The sequence below is a fragment of the Muscardinus avellanarius genome (assembly GCF_963383645.1).
Source record: "Muscardinus avellanarius genome assembly, chromosome: 9".
NCBI classification, from domain to species: domain Eukaryota; kingdom Metazoa; phylum Chordata; class Mammalia; order Rodentia; family Gliridae; genus Muscardinus; species Muscardinus avellanarius.
In genome coordinates this window covers 10090671-10114849 of record NC_137795.1, presented here as the reverse complement: position 1 = coordinate 10114849, position 24179 = coordinate 10090671, and the positions used below count along the sequence as shown (strand labels likewise).

Below are 24179 nucleotides of genomic sequence, written 5' to 3'. Positions count from 1 at the left end.
TCACAGACTTGAGATGCCCCAGTGGTTTCTCAGAATCTGAAGGTGTGAAAGGCTTTTCTTCAGTGGAATAAAGAAAATAGATTCAGCTTTTAATTTAGAGAAGTTAATAGAAAGTTAATAACCTTGAATGAGGTTTCTTGATAGCGATTATTACCAGTTATAAATATAACACACTTAATTATATATCCAGATAATAATTTGAGATGGCAAATCATTAAGAGATGGGAAGCCACACCACGCATCACAAAAAGCTACAAAACTCCTGCTTTCATTTATTTTGGCTCAAGAAGCCATTCCTCAAACTTCAAGTGTTGTACCTGTCTAAACATTCATGAGTCTTTAAGATCCTTGAGTTAAAAATTCCACCTCCTCCGGAGGAAAGTAAGAAACACCAGCAGGGTCCCACCCTGCTTTTCCAATGGCTCACGACTTACTTAGATGATGCAGATGAGATTTATCATCTATATTATACCAGACAAACAGGCTCCTTGTGAGTATTAAGGGTCTGGTAGAATCTGAGCTCCCCATAATGCCTAACCTGTCAGCCTGGCAACACAAGCCAGCTGATGACCAGTGAATAATCTGAGTCCTGGAATGAGGCTGCAAATGGATTTGTCCTTGGAGTCTTATCGTGTGGCACAGACTGGAAGTGTGTCCAGTATCTTTGGGCCAAATGACTACTTGCAAATTAGACACAGCGTGCCCATCTTGTGACGGCCGGGCACGTGGAGCGTTGTCAATTAATGAGAACCCCGGGCTCTGGACCGTCCTGGGCGTGGATCGAGCCCTTTGGATCTGTTTGGCTTCAGACGCCTAAGCAGAAGGCAACGTGCAGGGTGCTAATACTAAGCAATCCTTGCGCATCTGCTCCACGCCTTCCGCTGAGCAGAGCAAATGCCAAGAGGGATTAGCTGTTATTGCAACTTCGAAAAACTGGGGAACACGTGGGTGAGATCCAAAACGGTACCAAAGATTCATGTAGGAACTAGACTGCCTCTGAGTCTTGAGACCTAGTACATTTCTCACAATGAGTCAACATGGCCAGCAGGGAGTTAGGGTGCATTGTTCCTATCACGTAAAAAAAAAGTTCCAAGAGTCTGCTATCCCCCCCTACAAAAATGTCACCTTTTTTCCTCTTTTTATTTTCCACCTGAGCTCAGAACTGGAAACCGTTGCCAAGTTGGAAAAGCCAGATGTGAAGGCTCTCCTTCCTTCCTTGGGAGAGAAAGTGCTACCGGCAACCCCTCCTCTGGGCGGCGCATCCCAGTCCTCTCCCTCTGTCCCTGGGCATCACATTTCCGAGTCAGTGGCTGACACCTGGGCAAAGCATGCAGCTGGGAGGTTCTCAGTGGCTAGGACCAATCCCTCTGAGGCTGTGGAATCACCGTGGTGGAGAAGTGATGGCGTCTAATGGCTGGGAGTTAGAGACAGTGTGAGACGTTCCATGATGCCTCAGTCTGGCACAATGAAAAAGTTGTCCCACATTCTGAAAGACAGACTTCTTTCCTCCCTTCCTTTGTTCTCCTTCCTTCCTTGGGAGAGAAAGTGTTACTGGCAACCCTTCCTCTGGGCAGTGCATCCAAGTCCTCTCCCTCCTGTGCCCCTGTGCGTCAGGTTCCTGAGTCCGTCCTTATTACTGGGGATTGAACCCAGGGGTGTTCTGCCTTCAAGCAACACCCCCTCCCAGCCCTATTTTTTAACTAGGGTTTTGCTAAGTGGCTGAGGCTGGTCTTGAACCTGCAATCTTCCTGTCTCCGTCACTCAAGTACTGGGATTACAGGGCGGTGCCACCACGCTTGGTTCTGAACGTCTTTCTAAAGTGTTATGAGACATTTTTTGTAGGTAAAAAACTGCTTAGGATCACATGAGCACAGGAGTGAACTCTGTTTCTCACATATACTAACATATTTTCACATACCATGAATTTTCAAGAACACAAGAACTGACTAACAGGTAAGACCATACATATTTTGTTCTTTCTGAAACCTTACCAAGTGCTGCCCACCATGGAGACAACCACATCACCAAAGGCCGCGTGGTGTCCTCGTTTATAGCCACATGTCCGAAATGCAAAGTGTATCTGACCATCTCATTACGTCTTCTCATATAGACATGGTTTTACATATTGAAAAATCTATTTTAGTACTAACCACGGTCTTTGAATTTGCCTTTATATTATAGAAAAACATGCTGCTCATGTTTTTCCAAAACAAGTGGACAGATACATCAGTAGTAAACTTCATTGGAGGAGAGTAACGGGGCCATTACTTCTGCTCTTGACAAGAGGGTGGTGGGTAAGGTGACGGCAGGGTGAGAAACGCTGATGACCCAGCGCGGACTCTGTGTACACCTGGGACAAAGAGTAGCAGGCCAAGGCCTGGCGTATGGAAAATCACTCTGAAAACTGGGAAGGCCTTAGTGGTTTCTTATAACCAAGTCCTGTTGGTGCCTCTTCAAATGGTCTGTTTTCTCCCTCCCCAACCACAACCACAATAAGACGCAGCTCTTATCGATGGCTTCTCACTTCCCCTGAAACCAACAGCCATTTTGCAGGCTCCACCGTGGCCCGTCCTTCCTGCGGTACGAAAGTGGATATGATATGGTGTTTGCCTTTAGGGTCACACATTCTGTGATTCCCTTATACGGTATCCCAGCTCCCTAGAATTTTCTCTTCATCTTTCCCATCCCTGTAAATTCTCTCTACCTCTTTCCGTGCAATTCCTAAATTATCCAAGCCACATCAATCCTGGATTCCTATAAATTACAGCACTATTGCTGTCCACGAGTAGATAATTTAGCATTTCGTTAACTCATGACTTATTTCCTTTGTATCCTAAGAGCTTTGGACTTTTCTTCCTGAACTATCAAAGGGACTATCTTTTCAACTTGCTTAAACCCCAGACAGGTCCTGTATATGTAATAGGTACTCAGAGAATTCTCCCAGTGTGTTACTTAATGGGGACTCCAACAGGAAAAGAGATTATTTTCTCAAACCAAGCAAAAGGCATTAAATGGTTGACTTGCAAAAGAGCTGAGCAGTATCTCCAGTTCTGGGCAGCGTACCACAAAACAGAGCGCTTCAGGAACACTGAGATAGCACAAACACCATACAGACTATCATAATATAAAATGCCCGGAGCTGGGCGCGGTGTGCTTGGGAGGCTGAGACGGGAGGATCGCAGGTTCAAGGACAGCCTCGGCAATGCAGTGAGAGTCTCGGCAACTTCGTAAGACATCCGAAATGTCTTCCATATCTCCTCCTCAGCCTGATGAATTCTTATTTAACCTCAAACCTCTTCCACCCAGCATAAATCCTCCCCCTCTTCAGATGACAATCAGCTCAAACGCTAATCTCTTTGCACTGTCTGCCTCCCAAGCCAGAATGTGGGTCCCATGTCTTATTCATTAAAATCTGTGTCTTATTCATTATAAACCTATTGCCTACAAAACAGGGGCCCTGAATATCTACTGAAGGACTTCAGTATGTAGGACTTCGACAAGATGTGCTATATTGGAATGAACTGGCTCTCAGGACAGAAAAAGAGCTGCTGGTGTCTTTTGACTAAAGGAACCAAGTTAGGGGAATGGGTCCTACGGCCCCCCCTTTCCCTGTTGGCCCGGATTAGGACACATGCCTTGAGCTGAATATTCTGAAACGATACGGGGTGGGCTTGGCCACTGAGGAGGGCAAGCGCAGCACAGCTGGGCTGCTGCCGGGCTGCGAGTCATGAATGGAGTGAGGAATACAGCAGGGCCAGGGAAGGGGCTTCTAAGGGCTTTTGCTTGCCTTTCACGAAGACAGTCTGGCCCCGTCATCTGACATTAAATTCAGACTGTTCTACTGAATGTCTAAAAAAGCGCCGAAGATAGAAAGCTGCTTTGTGGTTGGAAAGGCAGCTGATCGTTTACTCATTTCCATACTGCTGATTGCGCGAGAGGAAAGCGCCTCCCCCCGCACAGCTGTGCATGTCCTAGGCACCTTTCAGAGGCTGGATTCTTAGTCACTGCGCCTGCAGTGATGTCAGAAATAGAAAGCCATTTAGACTTTCATTCTTCCTGCGGTGGAAAAGCAAGCGTTGGGAAGTTGCCTCTATCTTGCATGACTGGAGAGTGGGCTGTTGCAGTGACTTACACAGTTTATCAGGTTTTTAAAAATCACAAGGCAAGCCAGGTGTGGCGGCCCATCCCTGTAACCTCAGTATCAGGGAGGCTGAGACAGGAGGGCAGCAGACTCACGGACAGCCTCAGTAACTCAGTGAGACTCTCATCAACCAAGCAAGACAGTTTCAAAACAAAAAAATAAAAAGGTCTACGTGGGGGCATGTGGGTGTAGCTCGGAGGTAGAATGCCCTGGGTTCAATCCGCAAGTAACACCCCCCCAAAACACAAGGCAATACTCAGAATTTAATCATGTGGATCACAACCACTCTGTCTTTAATAATTCCAGGCATTGGTAATCTAATGCCTATCGGGAAAGGCCGAAGATCATCAATATTACACTTCATGCTTACAAGACAAGACACATGGAAATACTGGTCAATAGATTTTCAGTTAACGGATTAACTCTGATGTCAGATAAATTCTGTACTTAAGACTTCAGTGACTGAGAGTTGAGTTGATGCCCTCCAAAAAAGTGTCGATGCCTGCTAAATGGTGTTGGAGTTTTCCTCAACTAAGGTTTTTTTTGAGCACCAGCCAGCCTGATTATAATAGCAATTAAAAAAAGGAAATGGACTAAATAAGAGAAGGGTGGTATATGTGATTCAAGTTGAGTGCTTCTCAAAGTACACGATGCAGGCACAGCACCTGGGGATCCGTGTCCATTTCCATTCTGAGGCGTGTGTGCGGGCGAGATTCTGCACCTGCCACTGGACCGTAAGCCCACTGAGAGTAACCATGCTCTAGAAGACAGGGTGTCTTGAAGAAATGGGCTCTGACTTAGACTCCAGGGACAATGCCAGGACTGAAAGGTAGAAGTTATAAGGTCTTAGACCTGAGCTCTGCACAAGGATGGGCCGTCTGGTCATTTACCAATCACTGCTGCGAAAACCAGCAAAGGCCATGGCTGCTCTGTGAAAGGATACATTCCCACATCCCCGGGCGGCTCCAGCAGAGGCCAATGGCTGCCTGGCAGAGGCGCTGCAGAGGGAACTCCAGGACAGGGAGGGAGGTCAGCATAAAGGGACCACGAGGTCCCTTCTCCATCTTGGATCATAAACTCAGCCATCCCAAAAGCCACATTTGCTTCAGCGTAGCAATGTCGAGTGCCAGCCCTGACAGTGGGATCTAGGTGAGAAGACTCCAAAATGGAGGCTGAGCAAGGCTGAGCCCATGTAGAGGCCGCAGAGGAGGAGTGGTAGCTGTCTCCCTTGCCCTCACACCAGAGGTGGCTCATGGACCCCACACCAGAGTATCCTGATGACCCAGGTCCTGAAATACTTCCAGCCTTCCTACTTAGCCAGCCAGGGACCAAAACCACCCGTGCCTTAATTACTTAGACAACAGGAAAATGCCCATGCCCCAGCATTGTCTGATACCTGAGAGAGCTCGGGAGGCAGGGGAGGGGCAGGAAGGGGCACGGCGGAGAAAACCACAAGATAAAAGAGATGCTCGGATGGCTGGCTCCGCAGCCCCACCTGAGGCTGTTCCCAAAGAAAAGAGAAGGGCGTATTGCCCTGTGTTGACCCTAGATGGTTTTGTGAGTGAAAAAGTATTAATACAATAACTTGAAGGCACATATAATAGCTGCTTCTACCGGCTGATGAGTCACTCAGCATTTATGGCTGCAATTACTTTGATACTTTTTTAGGCTCCTCAGATATATTTGGAGATTATTAATATTGTTGAATATTCCCCTAAATGGTACCCAGCCACTTAAGGCTCTGACCAGCATCTTCTTTGTACTTTCCTCATTGCATAATGCTCCGCTCCACAAACAGAATCCTCTTGGAGATGCGGCAGTCACTAGAAACCCAGCCCATCAATGCCCACTGGGCTTCTATAGTTTGGATCAACTATAGAGAGACTTTGGGAACTAAAGTAGCAATTACTTTTTTATTTTTTATTTTTTGGTGTTGGAGATGGAATCCAGAGGCCTTCTACCTCCAAGCTATACCCCCAGCCCTTTTTTTTTTTATTATAAAATGAGGTCTCACTAAGTTGCTGAGGTTGGCCTCAAATCCTCCTATCTCAGCCTCCCAAGTGTTGGGATTACAGGCGTGTGCCACAGAATGACAATTATGTATTGAATCTGTTCTCTGTGCCTGGTGGCGATTATATAACAAGAGCAGTATTATCATCCTTTTACAGATGAGAACACTGGGGAGTTCCAAAGTAGCGTGCCCCAAGGACACAAACTCTTGGGCAGTGCAGCCCATGTGTGGACAGAAGCAGAAGAAGACACACAGAACCTCTCAGCTGAAGGTCCCCGGGACAAGACCACCTAGAAGTGGACAGATCCTCAGTGGAGTCCTTCCAAGCCGCCTCCCCGCCATCCCCAACACACACACACACACCCTCATCCCCAGCACAACTGTCTCCCCAGGGAGAACAAGTCGGCGTCTGATAACGAGACAAGGACAATGCGACAGTGCCGTTGTCCACCCACCCAACAGCCCGGAGCGTCTCTTCTGGAGGTCTCAATTCCCACCCCAAGGCATACTTCATGACTGCCTTTCCCTACAGAGTCACCGAACCCTCAGTTTGAGAGTTAGTAGGATGGGCCCTATTCAAATGGCTAAAGTGTGGTGGTGGTACTGGACACTTAAAGATTTACACCCAAGGGCTGACCCTCAAAAAGTTTGTATACATTTGTATTAGATAGATTTTTTTTGACATTATGATCAAAATATGTGACAGGAACAAGATAAATAATCATTTTATAAGAGAAAAATATGTTGGCTCATGGTTTCAGAGGTCCTGTCCATAGTCGGCCAGCTCCAAGGCGGAAACACCATGGCGCAGGGTATAGAGGAAAGTGGCTCAGGGCAGCCGTGAAGCAGAGAGAGGGGAAGGGACCAGGGACATCTATGGTCCCCCGAGGCCACGGCCCCAGTGACCCACTCCCTCTGGCCACACCTCACCTGCCTGCAGCCACCACCCAGCAAGTCCATTCAAATTCTAATCCCTCATGGGATTTATCCACTGAGGAGACTCAAGCCTTGGTCCAATCGTTTCACCTCTGAACACCGCTGCATCGTCACCGCGTGATCTTTTCTGGGGGACATTTCATATCCAAACCGTAACAGCATTAAAAACAAAAAGTCATCATGAGTTAAAAATCGATAAACCGGGCATGGTGGTGCACGCTTCTAATCCCAGCATTTGGGAGGCTGAGACCAGAGGATCGCGGTTGGCAGACAGCCTCAGCTACTTAGTGAGGCCCTCCGCAACTTAGTTAGACCCTGTTTCAAAATAAAGAATAAAAAATAGGGCAGGGGGCAGGGGTGTGGCTTGGAGGTCGAATGCCCTTGGGTTCCATCCCCAGACTCACCGGAAAAAAAAAAAATGTGTAAGTGCCAAGTGGGAGACTGAGACAAGGTGGTGGGTACGATCCCCAGGGCTCAGGGCTTGAGCTGAGACTCAGGAGAACAGATGCACAGGAAGAGGCAGAGCGCCTTGGGTAACTGAGACCACCCTGACAAGTGAGGGCAAACGTGGGGGTTTAAAACAACATTAGTTTATCCTCGAACAGTCCTGGAGGCCAAAGATCCAAAATGCAGGTCGTCGGCAGAGCCGCGCTCCCTTTGGGGGCTCTGGGGGAATTTGTTCCTTGACGCTCTCTTCTGGGTCCTGGCAGCCCCTGGCACTCTGTGCGGGTCCTGGGCTTGTAACCAGGTCACTTCAGACCATCTCTGCCTCTGTCTCCACCTCCCCTTCGCTTCAGTTCGCTTTCTCTGGGTGTGTATTTCTTACGAGAACACGTGTCGGTGAATTTAGGGCCCGCCAGCGGACCCAGAGAACTCTCCTTATCTCAAGACTCTTAAGCTAACAGCACCTGCAAAGGCCGTTTCTCCAAATAAGGTTAAAATTCACAGGCCTGGGGACCAAGATATGAGCCTGCTTTTGGTGGGACACCACCCAGCCCTCTGCACAGGGCAAGACCACGCGGCCAGGGATGTACAGGACAGCGTCCAGGAGGGGCCTCAGAAGGACAGCGGTTATTCCAGGAGTGTCCTATTTCTTGCAACGGTCACTTTGGGGCCTTTGGCATTCTATTATCATCATAACGTAACTGTGACAGACTTCTCCTCAAGAGGAGAGGGTTCAGCTCACATTTGCTCAAGAATGTTCCAGAAACTGCATGGCTGGGAAGTCATGCTGTCAACCCAAGTGTCTGGGTGAGGCTTCTGCCTTCCTGTGTCCTGCACTCATGGCCTCTGCCAATCAAGGAGCAACAGGGCTTTCTTGAGGCACCTCACGTGGCGTTTACCCGAGTAGTATTTCTAAAATGCACTGCATACGTATGAGCTTGTGATCCGGAAACCGCAGAACGGTACGGAGAGTTGTGAGACCCGCAGGAAGGTTTCAGGACTTCAGCTTCTCCCGCCCTTCTGAGCTGGGAGCAGAGCCAACAGGCTCATCTGTGGACAGAGACTCCCTGAAGATGTGCTTGATCCTCCTTCCCATACAGAACGTTCCTGGGCTTCTTCACAAGCCCTTCCCTGCGTGGAAACACACTGAGAACGAGTCTTCTTCCTTGGCCTTCCCTACCTCTGGGGACAATGTCACAACCAGCGGTGTGGCTGAAAGGTCAGCAAGGAGAAGGAAAAGGCCCAGAAGCCGAGACGCTGAAAAATGAAGACAGAAATACACAAGTAATTCTTTTTTTTTTCTTTTTTCTGTTAGTCCCACCAGAAAAGACAGCTGCAGAAAAACAGAGGCTGGCCAGCTGCTTTGACCCTCCAGGTTATTCTTGGTTCTGCATTCACAGGGCTGTTGGTGGAGGGAGCCCATTTAAATAGTCATTTCTAGCATCTCAGGAAACCCAGGGCCGGGCGTGGTGGCGCACGCTTGTCATCCCTGCATTTGGGAGGCTGAGACGGGAGGATCACGGTTCGCGGCCAGCCTCAGCTACTTAGTGAGGTCCTTTGCAACTCAGTGAGACTCTGCTTCAAATAAAGAATAAAAAAAAAATAGGGCTGGGAGTGCAGCTCAGGTAGAATGCCTCTGGTTCCATCCCCAGAACCACAAAAAAAAAAAAAGAAGAAGAAGAAGAAGAAGGAGAAGGAGAAGGAGGAGGAGGAGGAGGAGGAGGAGGAGGAGGAGGAGGAGAAGAAGAAGAAGAAGAAGAAGAAGAAGAAGAAGAAGAAGAAGAAGAAGAAGAAGAAGAAGAAGAAAAGAAAGAAATCCAGTGTTCCCCAAAAGGATGGTGTCCTGGTCCCCTGCCACTTTTCAGCCATGTGATTCTGAGCACATCCGTCAATGTCTCTGCTGCGCCATATTTTCTTTCCACAGTAGAGGGAACAAGACAGACCTTGTTGGGTTGTTTGGAGACTCCAAAGGACAGTGTGAAAAGATACTGGCAGCTGTAAGATGCTAGCAGTAGGTTTAATTCCCGGCATCCCTTGCGGGCTATTCCTCTCGGTGCAGGGAGACCCGGGCCGAGCCATCTCTTTCTGCACTGGGAAGCGGTCGCCTGTGGGGCAGCTCCCCTGCTCATGGAAGGCGAAGGGTTTGTCCCACACGTCTATAACACATCCGACATGTAGGCTCCAGGCAATCTGCGCCATCCTATAAGGAGCTAAGGCACAGGGGGCTGTGTAACCTCCTCAAGGACAAACAGCTTATGAACAGTCCCAGACTCCCAACTCCAGCTGCCTGAATGCAGAGGTTACTCTTTCTGCCTTCCATCTTCTGCGACCTTGGGCAACTGTGGCTTGACCTTGGTTTGTGCCCTCTGAAACACGTGCTGAAATTTGGTCGCCCACCAAATTTGGTGGTGTTGGGAGATGATGCGGTCACCAGGAGCGATTAATGTCTTTGCTTGGGGAGTGAGCTCTCGTCTCCTGGGACAGGATTTGTCACCTGGAGTGCATTGTTCTGAAGCATGGCCGTCCCTGCCCTCTGCCCTTCCACTTTCCACCATGCGATGAAGCGTCACGAGCTTCTCCTGCGAAGTTGGGCAGACGCCAGCGCCACTCTCTTGGGTTCGCAGACTCCAGATCCATACACCAAAAAGAAAAAAGAAAAAAGAAAAAAAGAAAAAACAAACTGTCCCCCTTTATAAGTCACCCAGCCTCAGGTACCCTGCCATATGGTAGTCAGTGAAATCAGATACCATCCGTAGTTGGAGCAGTTTGGGATACCATCGAGACAATCACAAAGTCACCCCCCTCACTGGTCTTACAGTCCCCTACTCCCAAAACACAGCTGGCAGATTACAGGACCTCTTAAGGCCATGATGAATTAAAAGAAATCGGTGAGACGACTAAGTGTTTTCAATACTTTAAGAGCTGAAAATATAAACACCTGATCATTATGGCTCTAATATACAGCTCGAAACTTGGCTAATTCTCCCCAGGCGACTCACCTGGCTTATGGGTTCTGGCACAAAGCCCAGGCTGACTGTGCTCTCTGGAGCGCAGCATCATCTAAGAGCCTGCAGAAATAGACTGCCGTCGGGTGACCCCAGAGGAGCTCGGATGCCACTCGGACCAGCCCAGGGAAAGCGGGTGACAAGAGCCAACTCCACAAGGTAGGAGGCCTAGCCGGCAATAGGCTCCCCATTTCAAATCCCCTCACAATGCAGAGGGAAGCACTGGTCAATTATTTTGGCAGGATTCACTTCTGGATTCCTCGCTTCTGTGCCAAATGCTAAGGACACATAAAAGAAAAGAGGCTGTGCCCTCTTTATAACCTGTGGTCTTTGAAATCGAGGCTGATTTCCTTTTCATAAAGGTCTGTTCCGTGGTCCTGTACTTTGGGGCTTCACAGCTTCCTGCTCAGGGCATTTAATATAGGCTCTCAATAGTCGGCGGTTGTGGAAATGAGACGCAGGGCTACACGACGCTCAGCACAGACAAACCATGTTCACTTGTCTTTGTCTAGCCTAATCTGGCTTCTGAAATGTGTTGCTTGGAAAGTTCTAGGAAGGAAATGTAAGGGGGCGGTGAGCAAAAGACAAAAGGAAATTGCAATCACTCACATTTCGTAGGTTTTTAAATAGCCGTTTCCCTTCCCACTTAGACGTCCCTTGATCCACGTCATCCACCCATGGAGCAGTATGACTAGGAATCCTTCTACCCAGCAACTGCAGGTCGATTCCTTCATTAACTTAATCCACACTTCCTGAATGTCTCCAATGTGCCAGGCTTTGCGTTTCATATTTCCGTTCTCATTTTCTCGTTCAAGGAAGCAAAGTCTTTTAACACAGACAGACAGACAGACAGACAGACAGACACACACACACACACACACACACACACACACACACACACACACACACGTAGGGGAGTATCTACACATGAATGAATAGCCCCTTGAGATTTTATACGAGCAGATCTGAAAGAGTTAAAATTCAATTCAAAGTTAAAATTCAAAGTTAAAATTCAATTCAAAAAGCAAGGACAAGGGCAAATTCAGGAACTAAAACAAAGTCAGTGTAGCTACAACACAGAGATCTTCATCATTACCTGAGTGTGCCGGGTGAGAATTTAAGTGAAAATGACTTAAAAAATCAAGGTTTTCAGCCCAGATGGAGTTTTAGTGCCCCTTTCCTAATGCCACCAACACTCCAAACTAGTAAAAAGGGACAAAGTTATAAGCATTTGGGGATCTTTTGTGTCTGTGTGATACAAAACAGATTAAATATCGCCAGTGAGGATGTTTCATACGCACACATACCTATACACACATACAATTATTCAGCCTTAAAAAGGAAGAAAATCTTGTCTTTTGTGTTCAACATGGGTGAACCTGGAGAACATTAGCTTAAGGGGTAAAAAAAAAAAAGCCAGGCACACAAAGACAAACACTGCAGGATCTCACTGAGATGCATTCTAAAGAAGGTGAGCGCCCAGACCAGATGCAGACAGCGGATGAAGTTGCCAGGGCCTGGAGGGGGAGGGGGAGCTGTGGTCGACGGTCAAAGCTAGATACACAAGTACTGCAGAGCTCGGGTACAACCTCATGACCACCGCTAGCAACGCTGTGTATACCTGGCCCTGGAGATCCTGCATCCATGGATGAGACCAACCGTGGATTGAAAAGATTTGAAGAAAAAAAAACTGTCTGAATGTGTACAGGCCTGCCATCATTCCATAAACAATAGAGCACAGCAACTGGTTAAGCAACTGGTTATACAGAATTTATATTAGATAATAAGTGATTATTCAAAAGCATACTAAAGGAAGTCCACGGGTTGTATGCAGTTATTATGCCTTCTTAACTAAGAAACATGAGCACCCTCAGATTTTGATATATGTAGGAATTCTAAAATCAATACCTCCAGGGAAACCAAGGGACAATCACACCTGAAATTTGCTAAGAGAGTAGATCTTAAATGCTCTTGCTGCAGCCGGGCGTGGTGGCGCACCCTTATTATCCCAGTCCTTGGGAGGCTGAGACAGGAGGATTGCAAGTTCACGGCCAGCCTCACCTACTTAGTGAGGATCTCTGCAACTTAGAGAGACCCTGTTTCAAAGTAAAGAACAAAAAACAGGACTGGAGTATAGCTTGGAAGTAGAATATCTTGGGTTCAATTCCCAGTACTACCCCCCCAAAAAAAGAAAAATTCTTGACTACACACACACACATACACACACACACACACACACACACACACACCTAGTGAGACAACGAATACATTAGCTATTAACTAGCTTGACTACAGTTATAATTTCACAATGTATACATATATCAAAACAATATAGAGTGTACTATTAATAGGCACAATTTTTGTCAATGATACTTCAATAAAGCGGAAGGTAGAGGCCATGGCAAAATAACAGACTAAATATCTCTATAGATCAGAAAAAATAGAATAGAATGTATACAATAGGCAGACGTGTTCAAAAGCCACCTGGACTAAAATGTCCCTAGGAAAAGGCTGGAACCTGAACCAGGCTCGCTGGAGATCAGAGAAAGTGCGGGAGGGAGCCCCACACCTCAGTAAGAGGGGCTTTGAGAACCGGCTTGCCCAGGGGAAGGAGGAGGCAGACGCTGCCCTGGACCAGACCTGCGCCATGCCTGGATGCCCCAGCTGCGTCATGGAAGAGACGCTCCTGGCTGCAGACCTAACGCTGGGATCTGGCCAGGGTCCTCCAGATAGGAAGTGGGTAACAGCAAATCCCTAAGTGGGTCAGGTGAGACAGAGAAAGAATCCATGGGAAGCAAAGGCAGGATGAGACGCTAACTGAAATTACCAAGTACATCAGAAAAAGCCCATCGGTTGGCATGCAGCCCTTACACGAAAAGCTCATGCTGCAAATGACGGCCAGGCAACTGGACATCAGAAGGTGAATCCCCCTCCCAGAGAGAGGAACACCAGGGCCCGGCCTGAAACGACTTTAGGCTGGTGTTTTAAAGCAAGGAGGTGGTTGCACAGTATCTTCAGTTACAGTCTGAAAGTCTTCAAATTAAATCTCTGACTACAAAACCTTGAACTTTTAAATGCGCAGCCTGTAACTTTCCAGCGCCGTGGCCAGAAACACAGGGTCAACACTGTATTTAGCAAGGCCACGCCCCCAGGTCAGCGTGCTCCCCAAGGCCAGCGAGTGGGGCCTGGAGGTTCCTGCAAGCCTGCGGCAGGCGAGAAGGCTGAGGCATCTCGGGCAGTTCATGACGGACCGCCAGGGTGGGCCATGGGTGTGGAAAAGCGCAGTCCAGCCCGGCTCAGAACACTTGGACAAAGGACGGGGCAGCACGTGGACTAAGAAGATGGTCCCAGAAAGGTAAGCCTGAGCTTTATACCAAAATTCAGACTACAGGTGAAATAAACATCAAATTCTCCACCTTTCTCTGCTGCAGAGGAAGTAAGCGTCTACATTTATAAACCAACTTGAGCGTATTTAAAATGCACGTAGCAAACTACAGTGGGAGATCTACTCACAGAAGATGACCCTGTGACGAATGCATAACTGACGACGCATTCAGAGGCAGGAAAGGGTCAAGGCAGAGGTCCTGCTCCTCTGACCCCTTATGATATGACCCCTGAAGTAATTTTAAAAAGCACCAAGACGGCCAAATCAGTTTCAAGCAATACAGAGAGAGATGCTTCTGATGAACTAAATGTGAAAATTGCAGAGCGGTGCAGTGTGAGCCCTGCTTCTTCAAGGGTCCCGTTCTCTCCCTTTGTCAAGGGAGGATGATAACACCGGGGGCTTCTAGGCACGCAGGGTTGGGGCGGGTGGGCCCCACACACATCCTGCTCTGATCCTGACCATGGTTTTGGCGAAGGGAAAGAAAAAAGCCCGGAGGAAAGTTGGCAAAAGCAGGCGAACACAGTCACCCTCCTCCGGGAGCCGTGATACATTAGCCAATGAGTAATTTTAGTCTTTTTATTTTTTTTTAATCCCAGCAATGCTGACAAAATGTCCCTCTTAATCCCTCAAGGCATATCCCGGGGGAGGGAGAATCTCCAAATGTCCAACCCACGGCAAAGTCTAATCTGCCTAGCATCACAGCCTCGGTTGGCCAGCTTCCGGTCCCAGGCAAGTTCCAATAGTCAGACCCCGGCGGATGTGTCTTCAACCCGGCGACCTGCCGAGGTGGGAGGCGGCTTAGCCGCTGTTTCCAAATCTGGAACCAAGCACGCCGGGCCAATTCTTGGACCAGAACTTCCCACAAGGCCAAGGCAAAGATACAGAGCCAGCAGGTGCAGCAAAGCTGGGGTCCCCTGGGGCTCCACAGCCAGCTTTTTGGCAGCCTCTTTTCTATCTAAGGAAGGAGGAAGAATTATAATGATTAATGTACAACACCTACTGCCATTGACCAAGGCCCAGCAAAGCCTGCCAGCAGAGATTTATTAGAAAGGAAACCAGGAAACAACACATAATTACCTGGCAGTCATTTAGGAGTTGATTATTCAGTCCTTTGTTTTAGTTTTTTTCTTCCTCCTACTTAATTCCCTTGGACTGTTTTATTTACTTTTCCCTATTGATTGGGTTTCCACAACCCATCAGAGAAATAAATCAGGGGAGATGTGAAGTTACTCACAGCGTGATCTGGTTCCAAGCTGTCACAGAAGGTTTGGCGAAGGGAAGGAAGTGGGGTTGGGTGTTATAATTAGTGGAAACGCGACTGTTACTCGCGTGGGCTGGCAGGCTAGAGCAAAAGTGTGGGCTCCGGCTTCTCATCTGCTGCTTACGAGCTGTGTCCTTGGGCAAGTGACCTGGTCTCTCTGAGTCAGTTTCCTCATGGGAAAAATGGGATTATTAACACCTTGTTGGAGGCGGTCGCAAAGACTGCGTAAGATCCGACAAGGAGAGGCCAGTGCGGTTCTTCCCACGGCGAGCAAGCTGAATCCCTAAAGCTACATGGCACTTCCTCTCCTTGTATGGTTAGGATGAGAGCAGACGCTCTGAAGTTGGGAAGGAGGATTTCCCAGGTAAATGTGGGCACTGTAAACTGCAAAAGCCCCCGGCGATTTAAATGGGTACCTTAACATTTGCACGCATTACACTTTACCTGTCGACTTCCCTGCTTCGAGGAGCAGCTGCTTGTGCTCCTGGACGGTGAGACCAGCTTCTGGGACACAGCCAGGTTCTTCTCGTCGCCCATCTTGAGCAGCGGGACAGTTGCTTGGCCTCGATGTGGTCAGAATGCCATCGGAGGGCAGTGGAGCCGAGCGTGCAGAGGCCCCACGGCGACAGGGGTTCTGCTTTTAGCCAATAAGCTTAAGAAGCATTCTTGGATGGCCCTAAAGCAACGGGAAAACATATGGGAGAAAGTCAGTCACCTCTAACTAGCCAGGCAGGCCGTTCATCCACACGGCCTATTACAGAGTCCCAGCACTCGGCTGGGGAAAAGCTAAAACAATGATGTTTGCTGTAGAGAAAAAGATGTTTGTGTAAAACGACAATGGGAATTCTGTGTCGGTGGTTTTGTACTGGTATTGGGAAGAGAGTTTAAAAAGTATTAATGTATCAGTCCTGGGAAAGATGTCCAACCTTGAAACATATCGTCTTTACTAAGAAAGCCAGGGTTAGCCAACATGTCCTTGCATTCCTAAGAACAATTTAACACATTGCGGGGGAAAAGACGAAATGTAAAAGCCTGTGTTTGAAGACAGAGATGCCTCCCCCTCCGGCCATAAATCTGGGTCTGTGTTTGAAGATAGAGATGTTTCCCCCTTTCAGGCCATAAACCCAGCTGGAGAGATAACAGAAGCAGAGCCGGGGCTGGCGATAAGGTGTAACGTGATCTCCAAAAATCAAAGGGACCTGCTGGACTTAAACAGGATAAAAATTCAGTAAACTGGAGTTCGTTGGCATTTTTGTTCGAATTGCCCCCCTGTGCCTGCTCCGGCACAGGGCTGTAACTATCTCTATATTTCTATCTTTTTAATAAACTTCTTTAAATCTGCAGCAGCTGTCCAAGCGATGAATACTTATTCTTAGCTTAGGACAAGAATCCACGGTTTTTCTGTTTGTCTCTGTGTGTCTGGTGGGGGGGGGGATTATTTCACATCACACACCTTCCCCCCCCCAACCTATCCCCTGCAACAGTTTGACATATAGCTTTGCAACCTTAATATAGAAACGTGAGTCTAGACAGATACAAAATCAATAGTGTAAAAGTCCCAGACCGCAATGAGACAGCACTGCACATCTATTATGACAGTATAATAAAAAAAGTAAGACAATGACAAGTATTGGGGAGGGTGTGGAGACCGGAACCCGCCAACACTGTTGCTGGGAACATTTCTGCCATGGTGTAGAACAGACTGGCAATTTCTCAGACAAATGTAAACAGAGAAATTATCTTATGATCCAGAAATTTGACTTCTAGGTATCTATCCAAGAAATGGAAAACAAGTATTCAAACAAAAACTTGCAAGCTAATGCTTACAGCTCACAGTAGCTAAGGGGGGGAGTAATCCAATATGTATCAACTGATGGAGAGACTAAATCCGGAAAAGCCATTTGGTGGAATACTATTCAGACAGTAAAAGAAATAAAGTACTGGTATGTGCTATAACATAGACAGATCTTAAAAACATCATGCTAAGTAAAAGAAGGCACACACGGAAGAACACATATTACATGTTTCTACTTGTGGATTCCCATCTGCACACATCCAGAATCAGCAAATCCACAGTCGGGAGGCAGGGAGATGAAGAGCGGGGTGCGACTGCTTAGTGACTACGGGTTTCCTTTTGGAGTGACTAAATGTTCTGGACCTAGACGGTGCCCATGGCTTGCAGCACTGTAGAATTACAAAATGTCACTGAGCTGCAGCCTTGACAATTCTTAGGAAGGTGAACGTAACGATATGTGTAGGATACTATCATTAAAAAAAAAAAATCACATCTGGTTTGGGGTAGAGGATTCTTGTTCTCACAAAGATTTTTGAAAACATTAAAAAAAATGATGTAACAAAAACTGCAGGGAAAAGTAGAATTTTGTAGCTATTAGCATAGTAATAATTAAAAGGATGATTATTGAGTTCGTGCTACTTACTGTGAAGCACTATATTAAGGATTCCCACAAGCACTGTCTCATTTAATCAGCAGTCTGATGGGAGAATATTATTCCTACTTTACACTGAAGACAACTGAGCCTCTGAGAAGTTAGGTCATTAACCCAGTCACGCAGCCCCCAAGAGGGTGAATCCAGCCCTATCCCCGCCCCTTCACCATGACGCTAGAAATCAGCACGCCCCTAGTAGCCAGGTGTGGTGATGACAGCCACTGCCCCCTCGGGCAGCTTGGAAGCTGGACCAGAAAGACTCAGAAGGAAGAATGTCACAAGACAGCTTAGAAGAGGTAACACCCCACTCCTTTCCGCAGCACTATACCAGCCTCCAAAATGGCAAACATCCTGGGGTGGGGACAGACACTGGCCAAGGCAGAGACAGGGACCAGCGCTGTCACAGGCAGCTGGCTGGGCTCTGCCCGTCACCTCTGCAGCTCCAGGGGTCTCATCCTAATGGAGGCCTCCCAGTTTTCAGAGAGGAGAGGCCCTGGAATCATTACCTCTATCCACAGCCCTGAGTTAAGGTGACTAATAGGTTTGGTTTGGGCTTCAGAAGGCCGGGGGTATTTATTTAACACACTAAGTTCAAGTTAATTTTCCAATTTTTCCATGCATGTTAATAACAATAAGAAAAATATAGCCAATCCAGTTACTAGTGTTCACAGAGTCTGATTTTAAACTAAGGATGTTACATAATTGTCCAGGAACCAGCAAGTTAGATATAGCATCAAACTTTTGGTTAATCATTAAATACTAAAATCTCTTGTCTCCCTGGGCGTTTAGCTCTTTGGTAATGAGTATGTTAGAGCCATAAACTAAAATCAAAGCAGTAAGAGAAATATCAAAATCTCAGAAAATAAAAGTACCTAGAAATATGAGAATCTTTACACATGGAAGTCAATGCCCACGTCACTATCACCTAACCACCCAACGCCCCTCCACCAGCTCTCCACTGACCACCAGCGCCTTCAAACACTTAGCTCTACTTACTGGGGCATGACCAAGTGGACCTGAATTAGGAGGAAATTCATCGGATTACAAATGGACAGAGGACCTATAAAAGATGTATTCATAGCGCCTTTAACAACAGTGTTGGCTGCTGTTTAGAAAACCCCCTTTCTTTTACCTCCAAAAGACAACCTGATGAAATTCCCAAATGATTGTGTGTGTGAAAGAGAGAGAGAGTTTATTTATTTATTTATTTATTTATTTATTTGTGTGTGTGTGTGTGTGTACAAATGTATGGGTGGATGACTGTTTCTGTGGCAACCAATCCACACCAGATTAGGAATCCCAACACAGGACTTCTGTTTGCTTGTGCGAGGTTGTTTTCTTAAGGTCGAGGTTCTGATAAGCGAGGGGATGGGACAAGTGTGTGTGTGGACGAAAGGGAGGAAGAGGAGCTTGAGCAATAAAACAAGGAATCTGGAGACTGTGCCCAATCAGAACGCCATGCCCCGTCCGGGAGGCAACTGATGAAAGGGGCCGTCTGTGTGTCTCCTGGCCTGGCCAACCTCGCTTCAGAGAAAACCACCACCAGCGGGTCCCAGGCTGTTAGTAGGCCAAACCTGGCATCGCTGAGGTGGGCGTGTCGGGGTGAGGGCTCTGCCTTAACCACTTCTCTCCCCTTTTCCAATAAGAAAGAGGAGGAGAGTCCACAGCTCCTACCATACCCACACCCAGGGCAGAGGCCAGGGTTACTGCTCTTTTCCATGACCCCAGACTTCACTGCTAGCCTCAGGAGAATTTGGGGCAGAATTCAATTTGGGAGCTGCTTTCATGGTAATAAGCCACTGGCTTGAGGAAGAAAATCCTCCTCTTTTTGCTCTGGATTATGAAGGCCACCAAATTCACCAGGTGTGTCAAGCCCGATGTGTGCACTGAGGTCAGTGCACAGGGTCCCTGCGTGGGCCTCCGAGACGGGCTGGGTCCTCTTGTCACCATCGCCACCACCTCTGAACAGCTCCTGGCTCCGGCCCTGGTGAGAGCCAGTGTTCCAGTCAGAAGTCAAATGGGCCTGAGACTTGCACACACCTGCTCTCCCGGGACTGCCATTAGGGAAAGAGAACAGATTTCTATCAAAAGTGGGGAGGAACAAACGGCTAGCTTGTTGCCGAGGCTGGCTTAAGGCTTCTTTTATAAGTTTGCACTTAGAGATGGGTGTGACAATGCATACTTGTAATCCCAGCACTTGGGAGGCTGAGACAGAAGGATCGCAGGCTCGAAGCCAGCCTCAGCAACTTAGAGAGGCCCTCAGCAACCTAGTGAGACCCTGTTTCCAAATAAGAAATAAAATCAAGCTGGCGTATGGCTGAGAGGTAGAATGCCTCTGGGTTCAATCCCCGATACTAAAGAAGAAAGAGAAGAGGAAGAGGAGGATTACACTTAGAAATGAAGACAGTGTTTTGTAAACAGCGTGACAGAGATGGGCACAGCATGTGCCTCCGAAGGGCCCAGACCAGGTTTGAATCCAACTCCGTTATGACAAACTCTGCTCCGTGACTAATGTGTTCCTTTTTTTTGCTTCTTCTCCGTCAAGTGGAAAATAACATTGCCTCTGAGGATTAAATGAGGAAAGAAGGATAAAGTATCTGGCTTGAATAAAACAAGCACTCAACAGGTAGGATTGAACTTCCTTCCTTTCTGGTACATGCATCTCAGCCCACAGGAAGATCCTATACCTTTCCTTCAACCTAAAGCCACAGAGACCGTCGACCTTTGTTCTCCAACACACTAACATGCCCTGGACCGCTACCACAAGTGTGGACAGGCTGTTTTTAAATCATTTAAGCTATGTGCTTCACTTTGGAAAAAGGTAAGGGCTTGAAGGTTGAGATGCTTACTCCTTATTATCTGTTCTGCTGAGCAGCAGATCACAACTCTGACTGCAAAGGGGAATTATGGGGGGGAGGGTTTTCTGAAACATTGCCTCTGGCCAGCCAGGCCTGCCGGCGCATGCCTGTAATCCCAGTACTTGGGAGGCTGAGCCATGAGGACTGCGGACTGGAAGCCAGGATCAGCGATTTAGCAAGGTCCTCGACAACTCTGTGAAACTATTTCAAAATAAAAAATATAATAATAAGATAGGTCTGGGGGTGTGGCTTAGAGGTAGAGTGCCCCTGCGCTCAAGGCCAATTCCCAGCAACACCACAGACACACACACACACACACACACACACACACACACACACACACACGCTGATGACCAGACCCCAAAACTATTTATTCCCTCAGACTCTGCCTTGGGGTCAGGTGTCAGTGTTCTTATACCTCCACAAGTGATTCTGGTGTAGAACCAAGGGTAAGATCTGCCATTAAATGGTGTAGAAAGATAGAACTGCATGCTTCTGACTTTTTTTTTTTTTTAAGGTATTGGGGATTGAAAACAGGGCCTCCAGCTAGACTCTAGCTCTTTTAATTTTTTAATTTGAAATAGGGTTTCCTTAAGTTGCTGAGGCTGACCTCAAACCTGCGCTCCTCCTGTCTTGGCTTTCTGTGTACTAAGATTACAGGCATGCGCCACTGTGCCCAGCTCTTCTGATCTTTAGGAACTGCTTTTCCTATCCTGGCCTCTGTTTATGTCCTTGGTCTACCGGAGCAAAACTATTACAAATAAATAACCACCCAACCAACCCCTGGTCCTGGGGAATTGTTCCCTCCCGGCCCTCCCTGGGTCAAGTTCCTGGGCTTGGGAATGAACCTCCTCCGATCCCCAGTGTGAACTAGAAGAAGTAGGGCATATGGCCGTTGTGGCATTTTTATGGTCCAATAACCTGACCACAAAAGGAAGCCAGGCTAAATCCCCATGTCTCCTCTCAACCCAAGCCTCTCCTTTCCTACAGGTGAACTCTGGCCTGTTTACTCATCGTGCGCTCCAGAAGCCTACAGCAGCTGAACAGAGCTAGGAGGCAGAGCCATGATTCTGTCCCTGGAGTGTCCTGGGGCTTATCCAGGACACTCCCAAGCGACAGGGCAGCACCTGGGCAGCTGGATCTGCAGCAGCTCCTCGGTTGACTGCAGTGTGCAGCCAGGGAGAGGAGAACTGGTCTAGAGAAATCACAGATCGCCTCTCTCTTTCTAAACATCTCCACAGCATCCACCATCAGAGGCTCAGTCACCAGAAGCCAAGAAGTCAGGCAATTCCATGGCCCGCAGTGCTTGGGCTGCGCCTGCACCAGCCACTGGGTGCTATGGGGGTCTCCTCTCTGGTCCTCCTCTAGTCGATTTCTCCAGTTTGCACCTCTCCCTTAGAGAGAAGATGGAAAAGGCATGCGCCTAGACTCTTGGTGTTTTGTAAAGAGGAAGACCCACACCTGAGGCTTATCTTTTTACATATGCCTCTGAGGTTTGCGAGAATGTTTTTCAACTTTTAACCTTTTTGCAAGCTTCAGCTCACTCTGAGGTTAGGGTTCACTCTGCACACATTATCCTAGCACCCCTGTTCAGTGCTCCTGGGATTCTCCTTGATTGTGAGCCCGGCAGTGCACCGTTCTGGGTCCTCTTAAGCTCATACATTTAAATACATATTTAAGGCCAGGCAGATTGCCACATGCCTGGAATCCCAATATTCGGGGTGCTGAGGCAGGAGAATCACAAGTTCCAGTCCAGTCTCAGAAATTTAGCGAGACCCTCAAGAACTTAGCAAGACCCTGTTTCAAAAGAAAAAAAGGAGAGAGAGAAGACTTCCGGGAAGATGGCGACGGAGCAAAACGGGGCTTACGAGCCCCGCTAACAACCAAGCTCTATTACCACAAAATCAGCGCCTTTCATAGCCAGAAAACACCATCAGCAGAGAAACAAAAAATGTAATTTTAAAGGACAGAGAAAAAGAGGGCTGGAAAAACGAGACACCAGAAACCAGACCGCATGCTGCAGCTGGAGCCGCGGCGTGAAGCGGCGGGTGCCATTTTGCCTTGCAGCACCAGGCTCCAGAGAGGAAGGGAACTCATAACAGAGTTCAGAAACCAGAGAGGAGATACACCGGCCTCACGCCCGAGAACACAGCAGCAGCGCCTTACTGCTGGCGGCAGCGGTGAGTTAACTGGACGGCACCAGACCAACGCACTCAACACCCCACCAGGCTCCAGAGAGGAGTGGCGGACAGCGAGCCGAGGTGAGCCGCTGCAGAACAGCCCGGAGGGATTCGGCAGATCTCTAGGCGCAGGGAGCATCTAAATCTCCCAGGGGCTGGGCTTAGCGCACCCTGCAGGGACCCAGAGTGGAGTTCAAAAACAGAAAAGAAATACGCCAGCCTCACGGCCGAAGGCGCAGCAGCGGCACCATATTGCTACCGGCGGCAGCAGCAGCGAATTCACCGAGTCCACGACAGCTCCATCTGCGCACTCAACAGTGAGTCAAATTGGGGCCCCTAGAGGAGAAATCCCAGTACTGACTCCCAGGGACTTGACCCAGTGGGGGAGTGGTGGTGGCAGAGATATTACACCTTAGGAGAACGCCCAACCTGGCACCCCCCATGGTCTAAAGCAGCCTCGATTGACTCCCAGGGTCTGAGACTCTGCGATACAACCCAGTAAAGGAGTAGTGGGGACCGAGATACCACAGACTAGAGATCCACAGCACCTTAAGTGAAGTCGTAGTGACCCAGGGAAGAACCCAGAGAAGGTACAAACTTCCAAAATCATGGGAAAGAGGAATAACAATGGAGCAATGAATGCCCACAACCCCACAACATCAGAACCTGATAAAACAGAAATTCAGAGATTTATAGAAGATCAAATCAGGAAAATAACTGTAGAAATAATAGAGGTGTTTCGAAAAGAATTCAGAGAGAGCCAAAAAGAGATAAAGGATGCAATTAATGAAGTAAAGGCCTCAATTCAAAGTACAAACAACCGATTAGACCACATGGAGAATAGAATCTCGCTCCTAGAAGATGATCATTCAAAAAATGAACGCATATTTCTAATTTAGAAAAAAAAATCCGACAGCAGGAATCTGACATTGAAGAAATATGGGCCCATTTTAAGAGAGCTAACCTAAGAATAATTGGAATAGAGGAGAGAAAAGAAGGTGAAACCAAAGGGATTAACAATCTTTTCAAGGAAATAATAGCAGAAAATTTTCCAAACATAGAGCAAGAGGTTGATACAAAGGTCCAGGAAACTTATAGAACTCCCGTTAGACAGGATCGGAGAAGAGGATCCCCACGCCACGTAATTGTCAAAATGACCAATGTGGAAGCCAAGCAGAGAATCTTAAAGGCAACAAAAACAAAGGGCCAAGTGACATTCAGAGGCAAAACAATTAGAATCACTCCAGACTTCCCAAACCAAGTCATGAGAGCCAGAAGGGCTTGGAGTAACATATTCCAAACTCTGAAAGAAAACAACTTCCAGCCAAAAATTTCCTACCCAGCAAAACTTTCTATCAAATTAGATGGGGGAAATAAGAAGCTTCCACGACAAACAGAAACTGAAAGAATTTATGTCTTCAAAACCAGCGCTAGAGAAAATACTCAAAGAGATTAACTACAAAGAAGAAATAGGTAACACTCACCAGAACCAGAGAAACAAGATTTTCCAT

General features: G+C 47.6%; 1 protein-coding gene across 3 annotated transcripts in view; it reads right to left on the bottom strand.

The window, feature by feature from the left end:
* Positions 1–15720, bottom strand: part of OSBPL3 (oxysterol binding protein like 3) — a gene marked incomplete at both ends in the record, with an annotated part of 88870 nt that extends 73150 nt beyond the window's left edge. For all 3 annotated transcript variants that reach the window (XM_080701084.1, XM_080701085.1, XM_080701086.1), the window contains one exon: positions 15628–15720. In XM_080701084.1, coding sequence (XP_080557210.1) covers positions 15628–15720 — 93 coding nt within the window. The remainder of the gene's footprint in view (positions 1–15627) is intronic.
* Between the last annotated feature and the right edge of the window lie 8459 nt (positions 15721–24179).